A 23,012-nucleotide genomic window follows, 5' to 3' on the forward strand; every position below is an offset into this window, starting at 1 on the left:
TGTGCTACTTGTGCCGTTTGGGATCCAGGATCGGACCCATCAAAGCTGAGGCAGAAGTTGCCTGCGTAGAACCTGATGGAGCCTCTTCTGACCCCACAGGTCCTGAAGGCACTCCAATGGGGCTGGTCCACTCAAATATGAGACGCATGGCCTTGTAGAATTATTTTAATTCAGCGGGGTTGCTTCGCCTTCCAGAAATGGGGGGAAGGTGGGGAGTCGGCCTTGATAATGATTCTGTGAAACCGTGCATAGAATGTCTTCACTCCGGACTCACCTTGTCAGCAGACGGGCTAGGTGAAGTCGAAGTCCATTTGGACTTATTCTTGAGCCTCTTCCCCAAGTGCCTGAAGGATATGAAGTGGGCCGAATAAGGTTTGCAGCTCCTGCAGCAGTCCCACTACCTTCTCCAAGGAGTCGTGTCTGCCAATGTCGACTGCTGAGCCACAAGCAGCTTCAGGGACCGCTTCCTCAAAGCTTTTGGAGCCATTGCCTAGCAGCCCAAGCACAACTTCGAGTTGTGGTCGCGCTTGAGACAACACAGGCATACAAGATGGGGATCCGTCACCGACATGGCATGATGGCAGGCGCCACATGGCTTGCATCCTGTCTTCCTAGATGACATCCTCGGCACAGAAGAACAATTCTTCTGACAATGTCAAATAGAGGTCTGCCAAAAAACGGCAGAGGGGTAGCTCTATCCAGAGCTGCGTTACCCAGCGCGGAAGGAGAAGAACTGAAGCCTGGAATTTCTAAGGTAAGGAATATGTAGCTATAAGTCTCTATCAGATAAAATGAATACAGATTGAATGATGCTGGCTCTCTATGTGGTGCACTAAAAAGAAGTACACCCTGCAGAGTCCAGTGGCTCCCCAGTTGGCTTGCAGAGTCAAAAGTAGATAGGATTAATGCTCTATCTATTTTACGGTAGTGTAGGCGAGTAGTTAGGCTCATCAGAGGGTAGTGTTAAGCATTTACTGTACTCATGGAGGTGATAAATGATACAGATACTCAAAGAATAAATCCAAGACCAATTTAGAAAAATATCACTTATTGGTATATATATATTTTAAACCCAAGAACTTCGTTAAAAGGTTAAGTATGTTTTTAAGCATCAAAACATTTAAATGGGAAAAATCAACACAGTGCAATTTCAGAGTTCTTCAATGTTAACCTATGGAAGGAAAACACATGCAGCAAACAAGCACTTTACGACAACTCACCGGACCAATCTTGGAGACTTAAGGTGAGTATTGGGCAAGGGTCAGGACCACACTAACAGGTCACTCCGGGTGGCACTGGGGCAGCCAGGCAGGTACAGAGGTAAAGTTTGCCTTTAGGCTGCAACTCCAGAGGTGTAGGTTGCAGACTCAGACTGGGGGCCAGTCGGGGTCAATCAACAGGTAAGTCACAAACGTGGGGTGCTTGGGGACGAAGGTGCACCTTAGGTCCGCTTCTCCAAGGCCCAGGGACGACGGATGCAGGGGTGTCCTTCAGCATGGAGTCGCCTTGACCTGGAGCACTCGCAGTTAGAGGGTCCTGTGGTCTGAGGCTGCAGGCATGATCGGGGAGTCCAGGAGGGATGAAACCACAGCGGACTCGAGTGCAGGAGCACTGAGAGATGACTCTGGCACGAGGGGCCCACTTCCACTCAGGCCGGCGGGGATGGGTACAGTGGTTGCTGGAGACGTCGGGTTTCTCTTACCTCAGAGCCTGCGAGAGAGGGGGCCTGTGGGCAGAGGCTGCAGGCGATTTCAGGGAGTCCAGGAGAGGTGAAACCATGATGGACTCAGACTCTGGACAGCTGGGGAACCTTGTTGGCACCAGTGGTCTTCTCCACCTTGGGTTGTGGACAACATGTACAGTTGTGACCTCAGGTGTCGGCTCTTTTCGTGGGAGTCGGGTGGAGAGCAGGTCCCCTGCTCACAGGGGAATTGAGTCTATTTCAAAGACAGGCAGAAATCTCAGGTTCCTGGAGGTTCAGCTGCTGGATGAGGCGTCTTTTGGTTCAGTCCCTCGAGGAGTGTAGACAGACAGGCGGGACTGGTACCAGGTCAGCTGATTCTTCTTCTCTTCTGCAGGTGCGTCTCTACTTTGTCCTCTTCTTTTTAGGTCATTAGGATGGGAGTTCCAGAGTTCAGGGGTGCCACCTAAATACTCAATTTAGGGGCATAACAGGGGGTGCCGGGTGGCAGCCAATGGGTTGCCCACTGTTAGGGTGACTCCGCCCTTTATATGACCACTTCTGCTGAGAACTAGGCATAACCCTAAGCCTAGTGGCCAAATTCCTTTCAAACAAAAATGAAGGAATTTAAAAAGTGGTGTACACTTCAGCTCATCCCACTTAGGAGTGGGACTGCCATGAAGTAGGGCGTGATCCCCTGTACTCTGGGAGTTCCTTGGAAGACCCCCTCCTAATCTGCCTAATTTTATCTGCCTGTGCTGCCGCCCAAAAGTGAGGACAGGACAGGTGGGTCAGCCATCCCCTCCATCTGGAGAGACCTGGGTCGGATTACAAAGGTGGTTAGGCCTTTGAAGTTCCCTGTCCTGGAAAGTCCATCCTGCCTGGGTGAGGTGCTAACACCCCCACCCAGTAAAGGCTTTTGGCTCTGACCCTCAAGAGCACTGGGTCTCACCTTGGGGGGTCAGAAACATGACTAGGGTGGCTAAACTGGTCAGGACCAGTCAGTTAACACACCAGTAGCTGATCGGTTTTTAGGGGGCACCTCTAAGGTGCCCTCTGGGTGCAGGTATTTGTGAACCCAACACTGATCAGTGTAGGCTCACCAATACGAGATGTTTGATACCAAACATCCCTATCTTCAGTGAAGCCATCATGTAGCTGGGGAACGTGTATTGACCAGTGTCCAGCACATGTATTTAAAATGGCTTCCCTGGTCACCTACTATGTCTGAGAATCAACAAAGACATAGCAGGGGCATATCTGCTTGTGTAGGTATTCCCTCACATGTAATATAATGCACACTGCCTTAGGGGTGTAAGACCTGTTAGAGGGGTGACTTGTTTATATTGCATTCAGTGTTAGGGGACATGTCACACAGGCTGTGTGCCATGTTGTGTCTTCACTTTTGTCTGCACCAAGACACGCAGCCTGCAATGGCAGCCTGTTATGTGCTTGGTGAGTGTTCCCTTGGGTGGCACAATTCGAGCTGCAGCCCTTGGGGCCCCTCTTTAGTACCCCAGGCCCTTCGTACCAGGGGTACCATTTACTAGGGTCTTACAGTGGGTGCTAAAGGTTTTGTCAATTGGAAAAAACGACTGTGCAGTTTTGGGGAAAGAAATCTTGCACGGGAGACCTGGTTAACCAGTGCACTTTCAGTTAAAATTACACCAGAAACCAGGCAAAAAGTGTGGGCTGGGGGTGACCATGTCAAAAGAGGAACTTTCCTACACAGTTTGTTTCATATAAAGTTTTACTTAATAGTTTGCAGGCCTGTGCAGGATCTTAAAATGTGAGAGCGGGCCAGCATATTTCTTTCTGGGAAAGTGGCCATCCTACCTCTACTCCAGTACTTTGTGATGCCTCTTCCCTCTAAAATGTGTAGTGTTCTGTGGAGGATGCTCTCTCAGGGCCCAACCCCACTTCTGTAAAGTTCCTGAAAGGCTCAGACTGAAAAGAAACAAATAACTGATTTTGTTTATTTTCAGTCCAGGGCCAGCGCTGTGTCAGCTCAAAGCAGGCAGCACACTGCAACTGCTTTAGAGAGGCACACATTGCACAGACAAACTGAGGGGCCCCCTTCCTGTAGAAAAGACTGTCCACCCCTGCAATCTAGGAACTGCGGGGGCATTTGTTGCGGCCCTGGCCGGGCCCCAGTGTGTGGCCATCTGCTTGGTCACCAGCGGCCAAAAACAAGGCTTAGACCAAGTGCTCATCAGACTAGCAGCTCGGGCTTTGTTGAGTGGGAGTAAGGGATCAGAAGACACAGGCCCAGGAGGCAGATATCATTCATTTTAACTTCCACAGAGGGCAGTTGAAAGTCCAGGAGCTCAGCAGTATGTCGAATTACTACAGCAAGGGAAGCACTCTTCTGTTGGGGACCCAACGGGTAAAACCAATCCTGTATCAGGGGAAGTATAAATCTAACTGGCCTCTAGGAGGTCCATAAATAAACTGTCATTATTATAATATGGAGCTAAACCATCCCAATCAACACCACTGTCATCTCCAAAAAGTAGACTCTGGTCTGAATCTGATCCAAAAAGGTGATGGAGTCCCTGAGAAAGACTTCAGTAGTGATGGTACCATGTCAGAATGAGAATGTACAGGAACCAGGTGAGCTGGAGCAGAGTCAGAAAGCGACCTCGGTCAGGATCGAGATGGATTTGGCTCTGGGTAAGACATCGGGGTCGGCACTGGCGACGCTGCTATCAGCATCGATGAAAGAAGGACCGTGCGATGCAGGTCTTGGAGCAGGAATAGAAGTCAGTATCAGAGTTGGTGCAGAACCTGAGGTGGGTTTGAGGGGATCATATGGTGCCAAAGATGGATCCACCTGCAGTAATTGGACTGGAGGTCCCTGTGGCTCCGTGGGGCCCAAAGGCATTCCACAGGGAGCCAGAAGAGTGTAAAAAATACATAGCCTGGCCTTCTTATTGGCCTGTACTTATTGCAGCATCTCTGATGGCCTGGGAAACTCAGGATGCATTGGAATCAACTGCAGAATCAACTCAAGTGGGAATCAGGAGCGAGCCAGATTGGCACCACCCTAGCGACTTCCCTTTCAATAGAGGATCAAGCCCCGCTTTGCTTTCTTATGTTTCTTTTTCAACTTGGACTTTGATTTACATGTTGATTACAAGATGACGGAAATATGTACTGAAAATCAACCTCAAAAGCAGTAGCGGTGTGCATTCTCAACTTGAAGTAGAACTTTCATGAGGTCCATGGTTTCTTTTGCTGTTCGGCGACATACAGCTTCCCTTCACGATCCTGGATCACCTTCATATGCATGAGGGCACCCTCATTTCATGACTTGGAGAAGTGCCCTGTGCCCAGACCATACAGGCACACCTCATGCGGGTCAGTTACCTACATCCTTTTCTGGCAGTCACAGCATAGATCAGACTATGGTTTTGGATGAGGACAATATTTTCTTACACACTGGACTGAAATTTAAATGCAGCTCTGCTCCATCATTTGCAGGGTGGAACAAAGCCACTGCGAAGTCTCACAGTGCCATCTAACCGTGCACAGAGCATAGCTGAGAAGAATGCCGGATCCAGTTTGGTGTCTGGGGATTTTCTGAAGGTGAGAAATCTGTGGTTAGAAGTATTCATCAGTTGGTGTGATATCTTTACTCTGGTAACAAAAATGAACTTTGTCCCCGCTACATTTGTCGTATTAAACTGCTCTATGCAGATGTCAATGCACACATCCGGATAGGTCATAAGGTGTGGAGGTTTTTCCAGCGCAGCACCCGGAAGGGGTGCCCATTATTGTCCCTGCTCTTTGCTTTAGCTATCCACCCCTTGGAGGCATGGCTCAGGGTAAACAACCTAATATATGCCTTTGAATGGACAAATGGGGTAGCTGACAGAGTTGCACTGTATACAGACAATGGCTTAGGGCCTGATTCAAACTTTGACAGATGGGGTAATTCCGTCACAAACATGACAGATATTCCGTCCGCCATATTACAATCCCATTACAACCTATGGTAATACGACAAAAGGGATATTCGTCACATTTGCAATGGAATAACCTGTCCGCCAAACTCTAAATCAAGCCCTTCATCTTTTTGGACGAGCTCCAGATTCTGCGGTTGTTTGGAGAGGCATCTTGCATCCAGATTAACACAGCCAAATCTTTCATTTATGCAATAGGATCCTGTTTCTCCAACATGGCTTGGGCACGGGGGAGCCGCATCCTCTGTGAGGGGTTCCACTATTTAGGGGTGTATGTCACCGAAGACAGACAATGTGCCCTAGATATGAATCTATAACCACTAACCAACAAACTGACCACAGGCTGCTGGCTTTGGACGACCATCCCCCTATCCGTTATAGACAGATAAGCAATTTTTAAGATGGTCAAGCTGCTATATCAAAATTTCCCATAGTCTAGCCCCAAAACCTTCTTTGCCTACATAAATACGCTTATGTGGGGCTTCATATGGAATCAACAACCCCCCAGAATAGCATAAACAAATGTTTCAAATCACCTTTGAGGGTGGCATAGCAACCCTAGACAAGTTTTTACTACCTCACAGATGCAGGGGACCTACCTCCTTGACCTGTTGTATGGGAAGCACCTTCAGAATCCCTCCCACCATCTTGTGATGGAGATTTGGTGCTAGACGTCCAGGGTTCTGGGGTGCTCTAAATGCATAATAAAAGAGACACTGCTATGGAGAGGTACTAGACTCCCACACAGAACATAATTAGAGGGTTTTTAAGGCTGGGACCTCATTGGGATCTCACATCTGGGAGACCTAATGACTGGAAGTCATCTCAAATCGTTTTTTGACCTCCAATAGGAGTTTGACCTCCAGAAGTGCAAATTCTATAGGTGTCTGCAAGCAGGGCATGCTCTTGTGCCATGGATTTTATGCCCCAACAGCATTCCAGATTTCTTCCCACTCAAGGCTAGGGTGATCGGAGCCCTGTGAGGAAATGGGGTGTATTATCTCACCATGTAATACAGTACCAAACCCCTTTAGAACTAGTTAGGTTTCGTAAACCTTAGCTCAACCCTAGTTAGCTGTTGCTTGGAGCAGCCAGACTTTAACAAAGAAACAAGTGTAAAGTATCTAAACATCACCAAAACAATTAAAGAAAGAAACATGACTCAAGAAATCCGGCAGCAATTTATCAAAATAGAACTTTACTGTAAGATTTTTGGACTCCAAAAAAGTAAAAGATCCACTGGAGGGTTCCAGAGATCTAGATTTTAAAGGAAATAATAAGTACAAATTACTTACCTTCGGTAAGTCCTTATCTGCCAGAGCCAACATATAGTTGCACATTCCTTACCCCAGGAGTCAGACCGGATCTAGAGAATTTTGTGAGCAGTACCCCTGCGCGCTGTCAGGTGGCAACAATCGGCTCCGTGTCCATCATTGGCGTTGTCTGTGCCGGATATGACATCGCGGTTGAAGGAAAGTAGCATCTGACAGTTGTCCCCACTTTTTGCCTGGTGTCAGGGTGTTTTGACTGTAGTACACTGGGATCCTGATAGCCAGGACTCTAGTGTCTGTGCTCTCGCCTCTAAATTTGGTTGCTGGTGAACTTTTACACCCCACAATTGGCATACTGGTGCACCCATGTAAGTCACTAGTAGATGGTACTTTGGTACCCTAGGCATTAGTACACCAGGGGAACCACATAGGCTGAAGCATGTATTGTGCAGCCCATGGGAGCCCATGCAAACTGTGTCTGCAGGCCTGCCATTGCAGCCTGCATGAAATGGTGCATGCACCTTTCACTTAAGATATAAGGCTTGCATTATATCCTGGTCACTGCACTTAGACACTGAAGTCACCCATCTAGTAAGCCCTTCAGCCCAAGAGCAGGGCGCATGTCCCGGTGTGAGGGTACTCCTGCATGAACAGGGTACCCCTACAAGCCCCAAACTCCATTCTCTGGGCTTTGTAAGTGTGGAGAAGCCATCTTAAGGTATGTAGTGGGCACTGGTCAACACAAGTGGTCCAACTACATAATGGCTTCTCCGAACCTAGGCCTGTTTGGTATCAAACAAGTTGGAGTCATGCAACTACCCCGATTCCATCATAGTTGCATTATCCCCTGTACACTGGGGGTTTCTTAGAGGAGCCCCCAGTTTTGCCTGTGAAGCCTTATGGAGTGCGGCTACCAGCTCACACTGCTGCCGACCCCAGACACTGTTCTGCTCTCTGGATGGTGAGCCTGGCTCCAGCAGAGGAAGGCAGAACAAAGGATTTCACGCAAGGGAGAGGTGTGACCACATTCCCATGTGTATTAGCTGTCTATGGGCTAGAGTGGCCTCTGAGCGCCACCAGACTGCTTTGCAGGGCACATTTGGTGCCCTCCTTGCATAATCCAGTCCCCACCGGTTCAAGAACCCCTGCTTCCCGTTCTGGCTCGAAACTGCACAAAGGATTGGGGAGTGACCACCACCCTGTTCAGCTCCTCCCCTAGGGAGGTGCTCAGAGCTCTGCCAGGAGGCCGGTTGATTCTGCTATCTTGGAAACAAGGTAGGCAGAGGCCCCTGGTAATATTTGTCTGGGTAGGCCAGGCAGATGACGTCCCTGACCCCCTCTGATAACTGGGTCACCGCAGAGAATGACCAACCCCCTTTTAGGGTTACTGAAGGGCTTCTCCAAGGCGGGTCCTCAGATTCGCTGAGCAAGTCTATACAAGGATCTCTCCGAGACGTCATCTGCTCCTGGCTTCCCGGAACATACAGTTGGTCTGCTTTGGAAACAACACTGTACCCAGTTGGGACGGCTCCTACTGCAACACTGTTTCTCCGGCTCCTGAAAGATTTCTGCAACATCCGTGCATCCTCCAGGGTCACAAGGACTCTGTTTGTATCCAAGAAGCAAGAAGGAATCTCCCTTGGAGTTAAGGAGTCACTCCACTGCATCTGCAGGCACCTCAAGACGGCGACCGGCTGGTGGATCCTGCTGTCCTATGGACAACAAAAGGCTCTGCAACACAGGTGGTGGTTCTGTGGTCCTCTTCGGATCCTCCTATCTTCAGATCCACTTGGGAGACTGTGGAGCCCCGGCTGCAGCCACAGGAACAGCAACCCTGTGCACTGCAACTGCTGCTCTTGCCAAGAGTTGTTTGCTTTTCCTCAAGATCTTCAGGCTCCAAGAAGCCCCAGCCTCCAGAACTCTGCAACTACAGGATTAGCTTCCACTCTGCAGTTTCTGTGGCGCAACTGTTTTGTTGTGCTGTTGATGCCTCCCTGCAATCCCTGTGCCTGCTGCCAGTGGGTCACTTGTGGAGGTTCTATCGACTGCTGCTGGCTTTCCAACCTGCTGAAGGACTGCTCTGACTCTCTTCCCAGGGTCGGGTCACTAGGACCTTGCTGGTCCTCAAAACCCTACAACTTACCTTGCAACTACAATTTGTATTTGACAAGGCTTGTTAGTGGCCCTCCTGGTCACTGACCCTCTTGCAAACTGGTGACCAACGTGAGACAGCTTGTGGGCGACTCCAAGGATCTTCTGCATTCCCCTGGACTCTGCAGCTGGACTTCTCCATCCCTGTCCTGCAGGAACAACACCACTGAAAGGGTTGGCATTGCCTAACTGCACTGCCTGGGCATCCCTGAGTGCTCTGGACACTATCCCCTTCTTTTCAGGTTGTTCAGGTCCGGGTTCCACCTACCTGGTCCACAGGTCGTAACAGCAGCTTGACATTCAAGTCTTCCATTGACTCCAACAAGGGTTTCTGACACCACTGCCTCGCCCCTGTGCTCCCTGGTGTAGGTACTCCGGTCTTCTGGGTATCCACAGGTGGGGGCACTCTCCAAACCTCCCTGTGCCAACTGGTTTCCTCAGGGTCCAATGGGAAGGGTCCTGAATCCATAAAAATCCAACTGTGACGGTCCTGTGTTAGTCTATGGGACACCCGGCTCAATAACTATTCACGGGTGCCTGTGGCATTACAGTTACTTACCTCTGGTATTTTCTTACTCCCCCAGCCCCTGGGATCCTAACACACTTACCTTGGTTGGGGCACCTCCATTCTCATACCGCTTTCTTAGTATATGATTTGGTCTCCCCATGGGGCACCATGTATTCCTATGCTATTTCTGATGGTTTCTATGTACCAATGTTAGTATAGTCTTTAGTTTTTTAATAAAGAAACCTTTATTTTTGGAACACTTGGTGTGGTTCTTTTTTGTGTACAGATGCTGGTATTTCTAGTGCTTTACACTCCTCCTAGATAAGCTTTAGCTGCTCACCACAGCTACCCCTAGAGAGCTTTTCCTATCTGGACACCTACTCACTATCACTACGGGCTGCCTGGACTCAGTATAGGGTGCCACACCATAAACTGAGCTAGCTTGCTACAGTGACATCCCCCAAAATACCAGTAGTCCGTAGCTAGGCGTGGCACCTAAGGGCCACCGCTGACAAAACAGCTTTGCCTAGCGAGTCTTATGAATGAAGCCCACGGCAAATTGTGAACTTTGCTGCATCTCTCCAGTCTTCTACTACTTGGGAGAGCACTGCCCAAGCCTCCTATGGGATCATAGGCAGCACTTAAGCAACTGTGTCTCACAGAACATGGCAGTAGTGGCCCAAAAGTCATGTGGTGTTCACAGACTGCAATGCCAGGCTGGCGGAAGAAAACAACTTCTTCTCAAATGTCTCCAGCCTCTTGGATTCCCTCTTCGGAGGAGCAGTAGGGAATGCACCAGGGTTGGCATGGCCTGGGAGGCCTAGACACCGAGTACAGTGTTGAGAAATGCCCATCCAGCTCTGTATTGGAGTTTGGGATCAAAATAGGGATGTGAGCCAGTGGGCGCCAGGAGCGTCAGCATCTATTTCGGGCAGGTTTAGGTGGCACGAATGGCATCGGTCTGGATGAAGAAGTGGATCCTTGGGGCCTCACTGGCACTGGACCAAAGCAGGGACCCCGGTCGAACCACAGGGCATGGAAGCGCACCAGGGGGATCAGGGCGCCCAAATATCAGGCACATGGTGCCATAAGATTCTTTAAGTTGGGTGGGGGTCGCTTTGGCTCCCGGAAACTTGGGGAAGCATGGAGTCAGCACAGACGCAGGATCAACCACGGAGCGAGACCTATAATGCTGACGCTCCTCTCATTGGCCAACTGACACAGAGAAGTTGAAGCACGCTTCATGACTACTTCTACTAATGCCTCAACTTACTTGACTGCCCAGAGGACTTTGAATAGGACAACAACCTCAGACTCCGTGACCGATCCCGGGATCTTCCTCTGTACAGGGACCTCGACTACCCACAACAGAGGCACCATCAGTTTGAGAGAGCGTCCCTCAAAGCCTTCGAGTTCATTGCACAGCAGTTGGAGCACAACTGTGGGTCGAGGTAAAGCTCGAGGCACCACAGGCAAAAAAAGTATGGGTCTATCATCGACATCAACCAGTGACAGGCACAGCATGGCTTGAAACCGGCCTTCTAGGACGACATCCTGCCACACCAGGAGGAAAACTTTAAAAAAGCTCCAACAAAAATGTGAAAAAAATTTGAACAGGTAGCTCTTGAAGAATCTGCCCTGGCCGGCGTGGAAAGAAAAAAAATGATGTCTATATAGGTGCTGTGGATGTTACATCTGGTGAGGACAAGCCATGCGGAGCTGAACAAAGCCAATTACTGGCATGCAGGGGTATAAATGTTTTGTATCCAGTTTGGCGCTTAGGATAATTCTAAAGTAAGGAATCTGCAGCTAGGAGTCTCTATCAGATGTGTAAAGTTTTTAATGTAGTCACACTGATTAAGCTCTAAGACACCCACCACAGGTAGGGAGGAGCCTGTGCCCTAAAGGGCTTGTTAATCAATGAAGGTAAAAAAGGAATCGACATCTAATGGTGAGCCGCTCAGGTCCTCGACAGTCACCACAGTAATGGCAGGATCTGCTACCCCGCGGTAAATTGAAGGCTAGGCTTCATGGTAGTATACTAGGAGCCTTGGAGACTGAGCATCGCCACCTGCCTGCTCAATTTTCCAGCCCAGAGCCAGTACAGATAACTGCAGTAAGCCCATCAGTTCCATAAGAGTCTGCAAGTGTTTCAAGTACTTTCTTGCCTTCAGGTTTAGCACCTGTGGCCTCCACTCTACTGTTCAAGATGGCTGCTCATTAATGACTCACCCAACTCATAGCATCAATACGTCATAGACATCCACTCTTCCACTAGTCGGCTACCCATCCTCTCAGTCAGTGGAGGATCAGATGTTCAAAAAGGGCTACTAAGTTTCACAGCTCAACAGACAGAGCAGCCTAGCACAGGATCAACCTCAGACTCACCAACTATTCCTACTGCAGTCTGGCCTTCAAGACTGCAATTCCGCAACTAGCCATTCAAACCACACCACCCAGAACTAGTAGTCAGTGTATTGGGTATACCAGACCAGAGGGGACCCCCACAAAAGCCGCAGGTACTCCATCTCAGGTTTTTACTCCGCATAAAGGCTCTTAGGATGAAAAGGATATTGACAGATCAAACAGTCATAAGGGGCCTGGCGCTTAAGACCCCAGCCATGCCCCTCACTTATGGAAACCTTAAAACAGCAGGGTCCGGTTTGTTACTTGTACTGAAAACGTATGAACAAACATATGATTATTGCTTTTTTATTTCAGTTCTTCAGTTTAAAATGTATTGCAAAACAGAACTGATCAGATTCATTGGAATTGCACAATTGCATGTAGATGACCTGCTGTTCATGAATAGCAGAAAAAACTCTGTGATGGAGAAATATCATTTTGTCAAAAGGCCAAATAAGAAGCATCACCATTTCACTTAATAAGACTGGGGGACTATGATGATGTAAAAAATTACATGAAGAATGTCAAATGTTTTGTCATTGATGTCGGTCCACAGTACCATGATTATTCAATTTGGTAAGAACGTTTATAAAAGCAAAAATGTTTCTCACTAAAAAGTTAAATCTTAATTTGAAGACAGATTTGTTCACTGGATCAGACTCAGACAGGCTGTGAACTAGCTTACGAACATGCAATATTGTTCAGTTTGCCAACATAACAGAATGTTAATGTACCAGTGGGAGAACTGATGTGAGCACAGGACCAGAATATTACTGTGAACAGTGAAAGGCCGCTCCTTTGACTGACAAGAAAGGAGGTGTAGAACAAACCTAGGAGCACATAGCTGTTTACAATCCCAACAACAGGACACTTGTTTTTTCTGGAGTCACTTTTGCATTCCTTGCCCCCCCGTACCCACCTGTTTCTGCGGTGACTCGCTGGTACGCCCGCTGCTGTCAGCCACCGCTCCGAGTGCCCAAGGGGGGCCTCCGGATCCGGCGTGGCCCAGGGGTGAAGCACCGTGCCCCGGCATGATGCCACCTCACACGAGCCCGCCGTTACTGTCTGCCAGGGCAGCGCATGTGCACAACACTCAGTCTTGTCCCCCAGGCCGAGCCAAGCGAGGACTGCGCCGCAATGCTGGCTTTGCAGCAGCTGGTCAGGGGGATCCGTGTCCTACTGCTTCTTCCTATTACCGTTTTCTCACCCCAGGTATGCTAAAGTGAGGATTGTTGACGGATGAGGTGCTCTAGCCAGCAGGGCGGCACTAGTGTGCGCCCATCTCGCTGCGGGCTCTCCAGCGCCCCCAACAGCAGGACAATAGTTAAGTGCCTCGTAGAATCTGACAGCGGAAAAATGTTGCAACAATATCAGAGATTCAAAATAAAAATAATGGGCACAGATTTAAAAAACACAACTATTCAGAAGTGTTCACTGTCTGAAAAAATGAAGACAACTGAGAGAGTCACATGACCATGTTCAAGATGTCAGTTGAAGTTTAAGAGCAAGAGCTTGAACCGGCGATCTCCAGAGTTCAGGGAAATGGATGTTTTATGATGCACTCACCTTGACAACCTCTGGCTGTGGGTCCTGAAGGTGAAGTAGCAATGCAACTAAGCCATTCAGAATTTGCTCGAAGAAAACATCTTCATTGTTCACAGTGCTGAATTTAGTTAGTTTCCCAAATAAAATGATTGAAGCTTTACGCAGTTCGGCTTTCTCCTGAAGAAAAGATACACATGTAAAGTAATGCCCTCTGAGTAACTAAGTTTGTTAAAAATGAATTCTTAACCAAACACCTAGAAATGACAACCCACAGTTAACAACCAATTGACGAACAAGTTACTTACCTTCGGTAACGAATTTTCTGGTACAGACATCTGAGTTGCAGACTTCTTACCTTGGAATTTCCATCAGGCTTCAGTCTGGATCCGGAGATTTTTCTCAAGCAGTACCCCTGCGTGCCGTTGGGTGGCATCGGTCGTGTTTGCCCAATACGACGTCACAGGTCCTATATAGGCACCACCCTGGCACTCTGACAACAGTTTCTTTTCACGACTTTTCACGCTGGGAGCACAGAGCCATGAAGCACACTGACCCTGGTGCGCCACAACTAGGGCCCTGAAAGGGAAGTTCCTGTCACTAGAAATCAGTTTGCAAAGTGGGGAGGAAGGGTGGGTCAGTAAGGAATCTGCAACTAGAAAACGTATCAACCAGATAACTTGTTACCAAAGGTAAGTAACTTTTCATCTGATAGAGGCTTCTGGTTGCAAATTCCTCACCTTAGAATTGATACCCAAGCAATACCATCCCAAGAGGAGGGTCTGCAAACCAAGATCATACTAGTAAGCCCAGCAGGCCCGAACGGGAAAGCACCCATTTCTTCAGACCTGACTGTTCAAGCAGTAGTGTTTGGTGAACATGTGCAAGGATGCCCACATTCTGCTTGGCAGATGTTCAGGACTGGAACGCTGCAGCTCCAGCGAGTTAGGACTCCTCTTCAGCTGTGCTGACTGGGCCTCATAGTGACTTTCTGTACCTGCAGCCAGTGAGTTGCTTGTGGGGGCCCTGACTGCTTCTTCAGGCTCTTCTGCATCCTAAGGGTCAGCCCGGACTCCCCTTCAAGGGGGAGTCCCCAGAACCTTGCTGGTTATCCACAGCTCTGCAAAATTTCCAACAGCTCCTTTTGCATTTGCCTGTGCTTGTTGGTGGTCCTCCTGACCACTGGCCCATCTGCAATCCAGCAACCATTAAGGGACAGCTCGTAGGTGACTTCAGGGACTCCTAAGCAGCTCCTGGACACCACAGCTGGACTTCATCCATCACAGTCGACCCGCTTCTTCGCAACAGAAGGGTGGGCATTGGCTCCTGACCCACCTGGACACTTCTACGTGGACTGGACTCTGGCCCCTTCCTTTGCAGGTACTCCTCACCCGGAATCCGCCCTTCGGTTCCATCTGTCTGGAGCCTGTTTCTGCATTTCTCCAACCATGATGTCTCCATGTTAGCCTATGGGAAGACCGGGTAACTTACCTCTCTGCACCCTGCCGCAGAGGATAGTGTAGGTACTTACCTTTTGGGGTTCCACTCTTCTCCAGTCCTTGTCCAACTACTCCATACACTCTGGCGGAGGACACACTTTTGCATTCCATTTTTGTAAGTATATGGTTTGGCCCCCCATAGGGCCCTTGCTAATTTATGTTTTTCCTAAGTACTTGTCAGTGTAAATTTTGTGTGTTCATACCTCCAGTGTAGGAAAGTGCCCTTGTTGGCATGGTTACCCCCCACTTTGTGGCTGGTATTAATGCCAACTTGGATTGAGAGTGTGCTAGGATCCTGTTAACCAGGCCCCAGCATCAGTCTTCTTTTCCAAAATCTGTACCTTTGTTTACATAATTGGCACGCCCCTGGCACCCAGATAAGTCCCCTGTAAAAGGTACCCATGGGACCTAGGGCCCTGAGGCCAGGGAAGGTCCCTACAGGTTGCAGCATGTATTATGCCACTCTGGGGGACCCCTCACTCAGCACATGCACACTACCTTTGCAGTTTGTGTGTACTGGTGGGGAGAAAAAGGCACAGTCGACATGGCACCCCTCTCAGTCACCCCCTGTAGCAGGCCTTACAGCCCTAAGGCAGGGTGCACTATACCATAGGTGAGGGCAGAGCTGCATGAGCAACATGCCCCCACAGTGTCTAACTCAATTCTTAGACATTGTAAGTGCAGTGTAGCCATATTGAGTAAATGATCTGGGAGTTTGTCATCACGAACTCCACATCTCCATAATGGCTTCACTCAATACTGGGAAGTTTGGTAACAAACTTCTCAGCACAATAAAACCAAAGTGATGTCAGTGCTGGACTTATTGAACAATGCACACAGAGGGCATCTTAGAGATGCCCCCTGTATTTTACCCAACCATTTAGTGCAGGACTGACTGGTCTGTGTCAGCCTGCCACTAATAAACGAGTTTCTGGCCACATGGGGTGTGAGCCTTTGTGCTCACGGTGGCAAGAAAGAAAGCTGGCACTGGGTGGAGATGCTGCACATCTCCCCCTCTGCAGAAACTGTAACACCTGGCGGTGAGCCTCAAAGGCTCAGGCCTCTTCTTGCAGTGCCCCAGGGCACCCCAGCTAGTGGAGTTGCCCACCTTCCAGATAAAGCCCCACTTTTGGTGGCAAGTCTAGCAGAAAAATTAGGGAAAGCAGGAATGAGTGACCAAGAGGAACTGCTTGGCTGCCCAAAGGACTCATCTGGACTGCTTTGCTGCAAAGCACTGCTGCCCTGCTGCCCTGCCTACGTCTGACTCTTCAATAAAGTGCTCTCCAAGGGCTTGCATTGAGCTTGCTTCCTGTTTTCTTAAGTCTTGGGGCCAAAAAGACTTCATCTCTTCAGGAAACTCCTTGTGTGCCAAAAATCGACACACAGCCTGCTGGAAATGACGCACATCCTGCCTTGCGACCGAGAAATCGCCGCACAGCCAAACCGTAACAACGCAGCCCGACTTCCCGAGTGGAAAATCGATGCAGCGCCTGCTTTATGACAGAAAATTTTATGCATCGCCCTCCTGATACGACACAACGCCTGTGACTTCTTCCAGTGCGCCCAGGATTTCCCTGCATCGTCCTTTGGTGTTAAAAAGATCACTGCATCGCAGTGAGGACCCAAGAATGCACGCCGAAAAACGACGCAAGCCCCTTCCAGTGTGGAAAGAAACACCTTATTTTTACACGCATCTTCTCCTCTGCGGTCTCCGTGCATGGTATTTTCTACGCAAACCAGGTACTTTGTGTAATTAAGATACAACTGTTGATTCCTAAGACTCTTTTTAAAGTTGCAAAAGTGATATTTCAACTTGTGCTTACTGAATCTTTATCGTTTTGACCTTATTTTAACAGGATAAATATCTATTTTACTAATCCTGTGTGGTGTATTTTTGGGTGTTTTCACTGAGTTACTGTATGTTGACAAATACTTTACACATTGCCTTCTAAGTAGCGCCTGACTGCTCAGTGTGAAGCTAGCAGAGGGTGGGCACAGGATAATTTGGATTGTGTGATTTACCCTGACTAGGATTGTGGTCCCTACTTGGACAAGGGTGTATATCTCTGACAACTAGAGACCCCATTTCTAACATTGGTGATCAGCTGTGGGGATAGGACTTGTGTGTGCAATGACATACAAAAGCTATGTGTACACTACCTACCCACAGTTAAAGGTCAATTTGATGTTTTTCTCTTTTTGCTGCAATTTTCCTGCTTGACATTTTAATCTAATCCTATACAACATGTGTAGAAAGCTGTCTCTGTATGTACAGTATCAAAATGAGTATGGTGTGCACAGAGTCCAGGGGTTCCCCAAGAGGCGTGACTGAGGCAATAATAGATATTACTAATGCTCTATTTGTAGTAGAATGGCCGAGCAGTTAGGCTTATCAGAGGGGAGTGTTAAGCATCTGTTGTACTCACACAAGCAGTAAGTGAAAACACACACTCAATGACTGAACTCCAGACCAGTAGGTTTTTATATGAAAAATATATTTTGTTAATTTATTTCTAGAACCACAAGATTCATTTAGCAGGTAAGTACATTAAATGAAAGGTACGTTGCATAGGTAAGTTCAGTACTTTGAATCAAATCGACATTACATACAGTTTTTTTTAAAATAGAAAAAGGCTATTTTAAAAGTGGACACTGCAATTTTCAACAGCTCCTGGGGGAGGAAAATCCATACAGTTTTGGAGTTAAGTGAACAACTTACAAACTCAGTCTCCGGGGCATAGGTAGCCCACTGTTGGGGGTTCAAGCCAACCCCAAACACCCAGCACCACCAACACAGGGCCGGTTAGGTGCAGAGGTCAAACAGGAACCAAAATAACATGGGCGCCTATGGAGACGGGGGTACTTCAGTTCCGGTCTGCTTGCAGTAAGTACCCGCGTTGTCAGAGGACAGACCAGGAGGGTTTAGAGGAACACTAGGGGGGCCCCAAGCAGGCACCAAACACGCACCCTCAGCGGTATTGGGGCGGCCGTGTGCAGGGTGCAAACAGGGCGTCCGGTTCCCAATGGGCAGACCCGGGGGTCGCTTAGGCGCAGCAGGCAAGGCACAGTCAGGCTTCTCGGGCAAGCTACCGACTGGACAGGGAGGAGGGCCGCTTGCTGGTCACTTCTGCACTGGTGGTTTCTCTCAAATTTGGGGGCTGCGGGTGCAGTGCTTCTCCAGGCATCTGATATCTTCGTCCTGGGCAGTCACGGTCTGGGGGGTACACAGGATTCCCTCTGCAGGCATCGTCGTGGAGGGGCGGAGAGTTCAGCCCAGGGTGGACACTTGGATGGAATCACCTGAGGGTCCTCTCTGGCTGGTTGGTTTCTCTTGACACGGGCCAGGGCCGTCGGGTGCAGAGTAGTCTGGACTCACACTTCTGGAGTGAGGTGGGAGTCCCTTTAAAGATGGTTTCTTTTTCCTCTTGTTGGACAGGTCCGCTGTCCACGGGAGTTTCTTGGTCCTCGATGATGCAAGCAGTCCCCTAGAGGCTTTTCAGGGGTCGCAGGTTCTGCGGAACGCGTTGCTTCTTCTTTTGCAGCTTTTTTAAGCAGGAGACGGGCCGGTAGGGCTGGGGCTGACTCAGTTGTTGTCTCCTTCTCTTCTCTGCTGGGTTTTCAGCTCAGCCGTCCTTCTTTCTTGAGGTCATCAGGGATCTGAAGAGCTGGGATCAAGGTCGCCCCTAAATACTAAATTTAGGGGGGTGTTAAGGTCAGGAAGCAGTAGCCAATGGTTACTGTCCCCGAGAGTGGTTACACCCTCCTTGTGCCCACTCTCTCTAGGGAGGGTGGCACATCCCTATCCCTATTGGTCTTAATCCTCCAAAGCAAGATGGAGGATTTCTCAAGGAGGGGGTTCACTTCAGCTCTGGACACCTTAGGGGTGGGTCCTGGCTGAGGGGGGTGACTCATTATCCCTCTGGACTTGCCGCCAAAAGTCGGGGCTCGTCTGGGAGGCAGGCATCTCTACTGGTTGGAGTGCCCTGGGACACTGTAACACCAGCCTGAGCCTTTGAGGCTCACCGGCAGGTGTTACAGTTCCTGTAAGGGGAGGTGTGAAGCACCTCCACCCAGGACATGCTTTGTTTCTGACCACAGAGTGCACAAGGGCACTCACCCCATGTGGTCAGAAACTCGTCTGGAAGTGGCATGCTGGCATAGACCAGTCAGTCCAACACTACCAGGCTGGCTGACATACAGGGGGCATCTCTAAGGTGCCCTCTGTGTGCATTTTTTAATAAATCCCACACTGGCATCATGATACCAAACTTCCCAGTATTCAGTGTAGCCATTACGGTGCTGCGGAGTTCGTAATGAAAAAATCACAGACCATATACTCAAGATGGCTACCCTGCACTTACAATGTCTAAAAATAGACTTAGACACTGTAGGGGCATAGTGTTTATGCAGCTATGCCCTCACCTGTGGTATAGTGCACCCTGCCTTAGGGCTGTAAGGCCTGTTAGAGGGGTGACTTACCTATGCCACAGGCAGTGGTTTGTGTGCATGGCACCCAGGGATGGAGGTCATGTTGACTTTACCTTTTTCTCCCCACCAGCACACACATGATGCAATGCAGTGTGCATGTTTTTGGTGAGGGGTCCCTTAGGGTGGCATAATAAATAATGCAGCCGTTAGGGACCCTCTCAGGTCACACCCCCTTGGTACCACTGGTACCTTTTACAAGGGACTTAGCTGTGTGCCAATCGATTGTGGAAGCAATGGTACAGTTTTAGGGAAAGAACATAGGTGCCTGGACCAACACACACTCAGTCAAGTTAGCATCAGATATCAGGGGAAAAAAAAAAGTGTGTGTGTGTGTATGGGGGGAGGGGGTAACCATGTCACAAGGGGCACTTTCCTACAGCAAGGAAAGACTGAAACCCCTAACCTGCACAGATGCGCTGCAACCACAGCAATCCCACCTTGGTGAACACCTGAGTGGCACTGGTAAGGCCAAAGGGGAACATAGTGAACTGAAAGTGCTCATGGCCTATCTTGAACTGCAAGTAACACCTGTGAGCAGGTAGGATGAGAATCTGGAAATACGCATCCTCTAAGTCCAACGCTATTATCCATTCTCCTAGGTCCAGGGCAGACAAGACCTGAGCTAGAGTGAGCATTCTGAATTTCTCCTTTTTGAGGAAGAGTTTGATGCCCAGAATAGAGGGAAGAACCTTGTTTTTTTGGGGGATCAAAAAGTAGCGGGAATAACAACCACTGCCTATTTCTGATATTGGGACCCTTTCTATGGCTCCCTTGGCCAAGAGAGCAGAAACGTCCTCATGGAAGCCAAATCAATGGAGCCAATGGAGCCAAACCATATGAACCTTCATCAGCTGTTCTTTTTGAGGGAGGCACTGGGGGACAAAAAGACTGGAAGGGGAGTTGCCCTTCTGGATGATCACACTAGGGGGGCTTTGATGCTGTAGATGCAGGGGGTTGGGTGGCAGAAGACTTATGGCCAGACCCTTCTGGACAAATTACCATGAACGCATCTGCACACAAGCTGTGTGCCTGGCACAGGACAGTGACTGGCATGTCGATGGCATGGTACTGCACTCCTTCCATAGCCACGAAAGGGGGAGAAAGGCAGCTGGTGGTTGAGGGAGTCATCGAGAGGCTCAAGGAGTTAGCTGTAGCTTGGGAGTCCTTAAATTGCTCCAGTGCCTAATCTGCATTCTCACCTAACAGGTGAGACCCATCGAAGGGCATGTCCATAAGGTTTGCCTGGACATCTCCCGAAAAGCCAGTGCATATAGCCTGTGCATATAGCCAGGCCTGGTACCGAACGTGCACCGTCAACGAAATTGCTCTGCCCAGAGAGTCAGTCATGTCTAAGCCACACCGTATGGTGAACTTTGCTGCGTCTCCCAGTCTTTCACTATATGGGAGAGAATGGCCTGCACGCCCTTCACGACCTGGGGCAGCACTTGCGCCACCGTATCCCACAAAGTGTGGGATTAATGGCCCAATAAGCATGAGGTTTTCACCGACCTCAATGCCAGGCTGGTGGAAGAAAACATCTTCCTCCAAGCTGTTCCAGCCTCTTGGGTACCCTATCCGGGGATGCGAAAGGGAAGGCGCCCTGGCTGGTTGAGGCTTGGACTACCAAGCTCACAGGGGTAGATTGTTGGGGGAGGAAACTAGGGTTGCCTGCTGCAGGGCTATGGTGGCAGCAAAGTGTCTGTCCACAGATGCCCCTGTGCTGGGTTTGGACCAGGTCCCCAGCAGGACATCAGTGAGGGCTTTGTTAAAGGGCAGCATTGGTTCAGAAGAGGAATCCTCTGGTTGAAGTACCTCTGTCAGGAGGTTAGTCCTGACTTGCACGGAGGGCAGTTCGAGGTCCAGAACCTTCGCTGCCCTACACATCACCATTGCATATGACACCCCCTCCTCTGTAGCCACAGCAGGAGGAGACAGCATGCCAGAATCCAGAGAGGTGTCCAGTCCACTGGCCTCTCCTAGTTCCTCAAACCAGTCCAAGGGTTCAACTGGGATTCTAAAGGGTCCAGAGACCCCTCACATTCCTCTCCAGTGCTTGGCAGGTCTAATAAATGTTCAGGCAATGATCTGTCACCTGTGGGCACTGTCATCGGTGTCGTTCAACACCTTTCAGGCTCATCGGAGATTAGAATGGGGCTGGTGCTAGGAGAGTTGATTTTGGGAGCAGTGCCAGAGAAGGTGAACTGTGTGCATCCAGCGCTGTTCCGGAACCAGATCCATGAGATCCCATTGAAGCCCAGGGCGAAGGTGCCAGGTGGAACCTGATGGGGTCTCCTCAAACCCAACAGGGCCCAAAAGCGCTCCGATGGGGCCGGCCCACTCTAATATGCGGACATGGCCTTATAGAAATCTTTCAATTGAGCGGGGACCACTTCGGCTCTCCAAAAAAGGGGGAGGCTCAAAGTCGGCCCTGGCAACGATTCTGCAGAATCGTGCCTGGAACGTTTATGTTCCTGATTCGCCTCGTCGGCCGACAGGTGAGTTTAAGTCAAAGTCTGTTTGGGCGACTTCCTCTTGTGTCTCTTCCTCGAGTGCCTGGAGGATCTCGAGTGGGACAAAGATGACTTGGGGCTACTGGAGCAGTCCTGCTACCTTCTCCTCGACTGGGACTGTGACCTCTGAGGAATCAAGCCTGCCGATGTCGACTGCCGGGCCGTGAGTAACTTTAGGGACCACTCCCTCAAAGCTTTCTGAGCCATGGCATGGCAGTCCGAGCACCACTCAGAGTTGTGGTACCTCCCGAGACACCAAAGACATATCAAATGGGGATCCGTCACTGACTTAGCACTATGGCAGGTGCCACAAGGCATGAATCCCATCTTCCTGGATTACATCCTCTGTACGAACAAAAAAATCTCAGACAAAAAGGTCGAAAAAGGCCTGTCAAAAAAAAAAAAAAAGAAAAACAGAGGGGTAGCTCTATCCAGATCTGCACTAACCGGAGCGGAAAGAAATGAACTGACATATGCACACTTGGGTGGCCTCTTTATAGGTGACCACGATGTGTCAGTCAGTTCCAACAGGGCTGACAATTCCATGCGGATCTGAACGGAGCCACCAGACGACGTGCTGGGGTGTTGCTCAGCAAAAATTCCGGATTCTAAGCAGACGCCTGGAAATTCTAAGGTAAGGGATCTGCATCTAGAAGTCTCTATCAGATGTAATGTTTCAAGCAAATGTGTAGAATATTGTCTAACTAGAACTACTTTAAAAAGTAGAACATGTTGCCTCGAATCAGTATGATTTTCATCATGTGTGCGGAGATATTTAAATTGTTCATGGATATCAGAAAGATTCTGATGACATAAAACTTGCTGTTGGTCTGGTTCTCCTATCCCCGTACAAAAGCAAACAAATCAAGAGTAGAAAGACTACTGTAGAATGCAGAGAAGTTACCGGATGCTGTAAGCATATAAGGACCATCCCATCTTTATTTCTCAATTGTAAAAATAATGCTGATTTTTTAAATTTTCCATTGGTTTT

The 23,012-nt window shown here is 49.2% G+C and overlaps 1 protein-coding gene across 1 annotated transcript in view; it reads right to left on the reverse strand.

Moving 5' to 3' along the window:
• Positions 1 to 23,012, reverse strand: part of MROH1 (maestro heat like repeat family member 1) — a 1,237,492-nt gene that overhangs the window by 99,548 nt on the left and 1,114,932 nt on the right. Inside the window, exon 39 of the mRNA XM_069221041.1 lies at positions 13,549 to 13,704. Within this exon, the coding sequence (XP_069077142.1) occupies positions 13,549 to 13,704 (156 nt within the window). The remainder of the gene's footprint in view (positions 1 to 13,548; positions 13,705 to 23,012) is intronic.

This window comes from Pleurodeles waltl, chromosome 2_2, assembly GCF_031143425.1.
Source record: "Pleurodeles waltl isolate 20211129_DDA chromosome 2_2, aPleWal1.hap1.20221129, whole genome shotgun sequence".
Taxonomy (NCBI): domain Eukaryota; kingdom Metazoa; phylum Chordata; class Amphibia; order Caudata; family Salamandridae; genus Pleurodeles; species Pleurodeles waltl.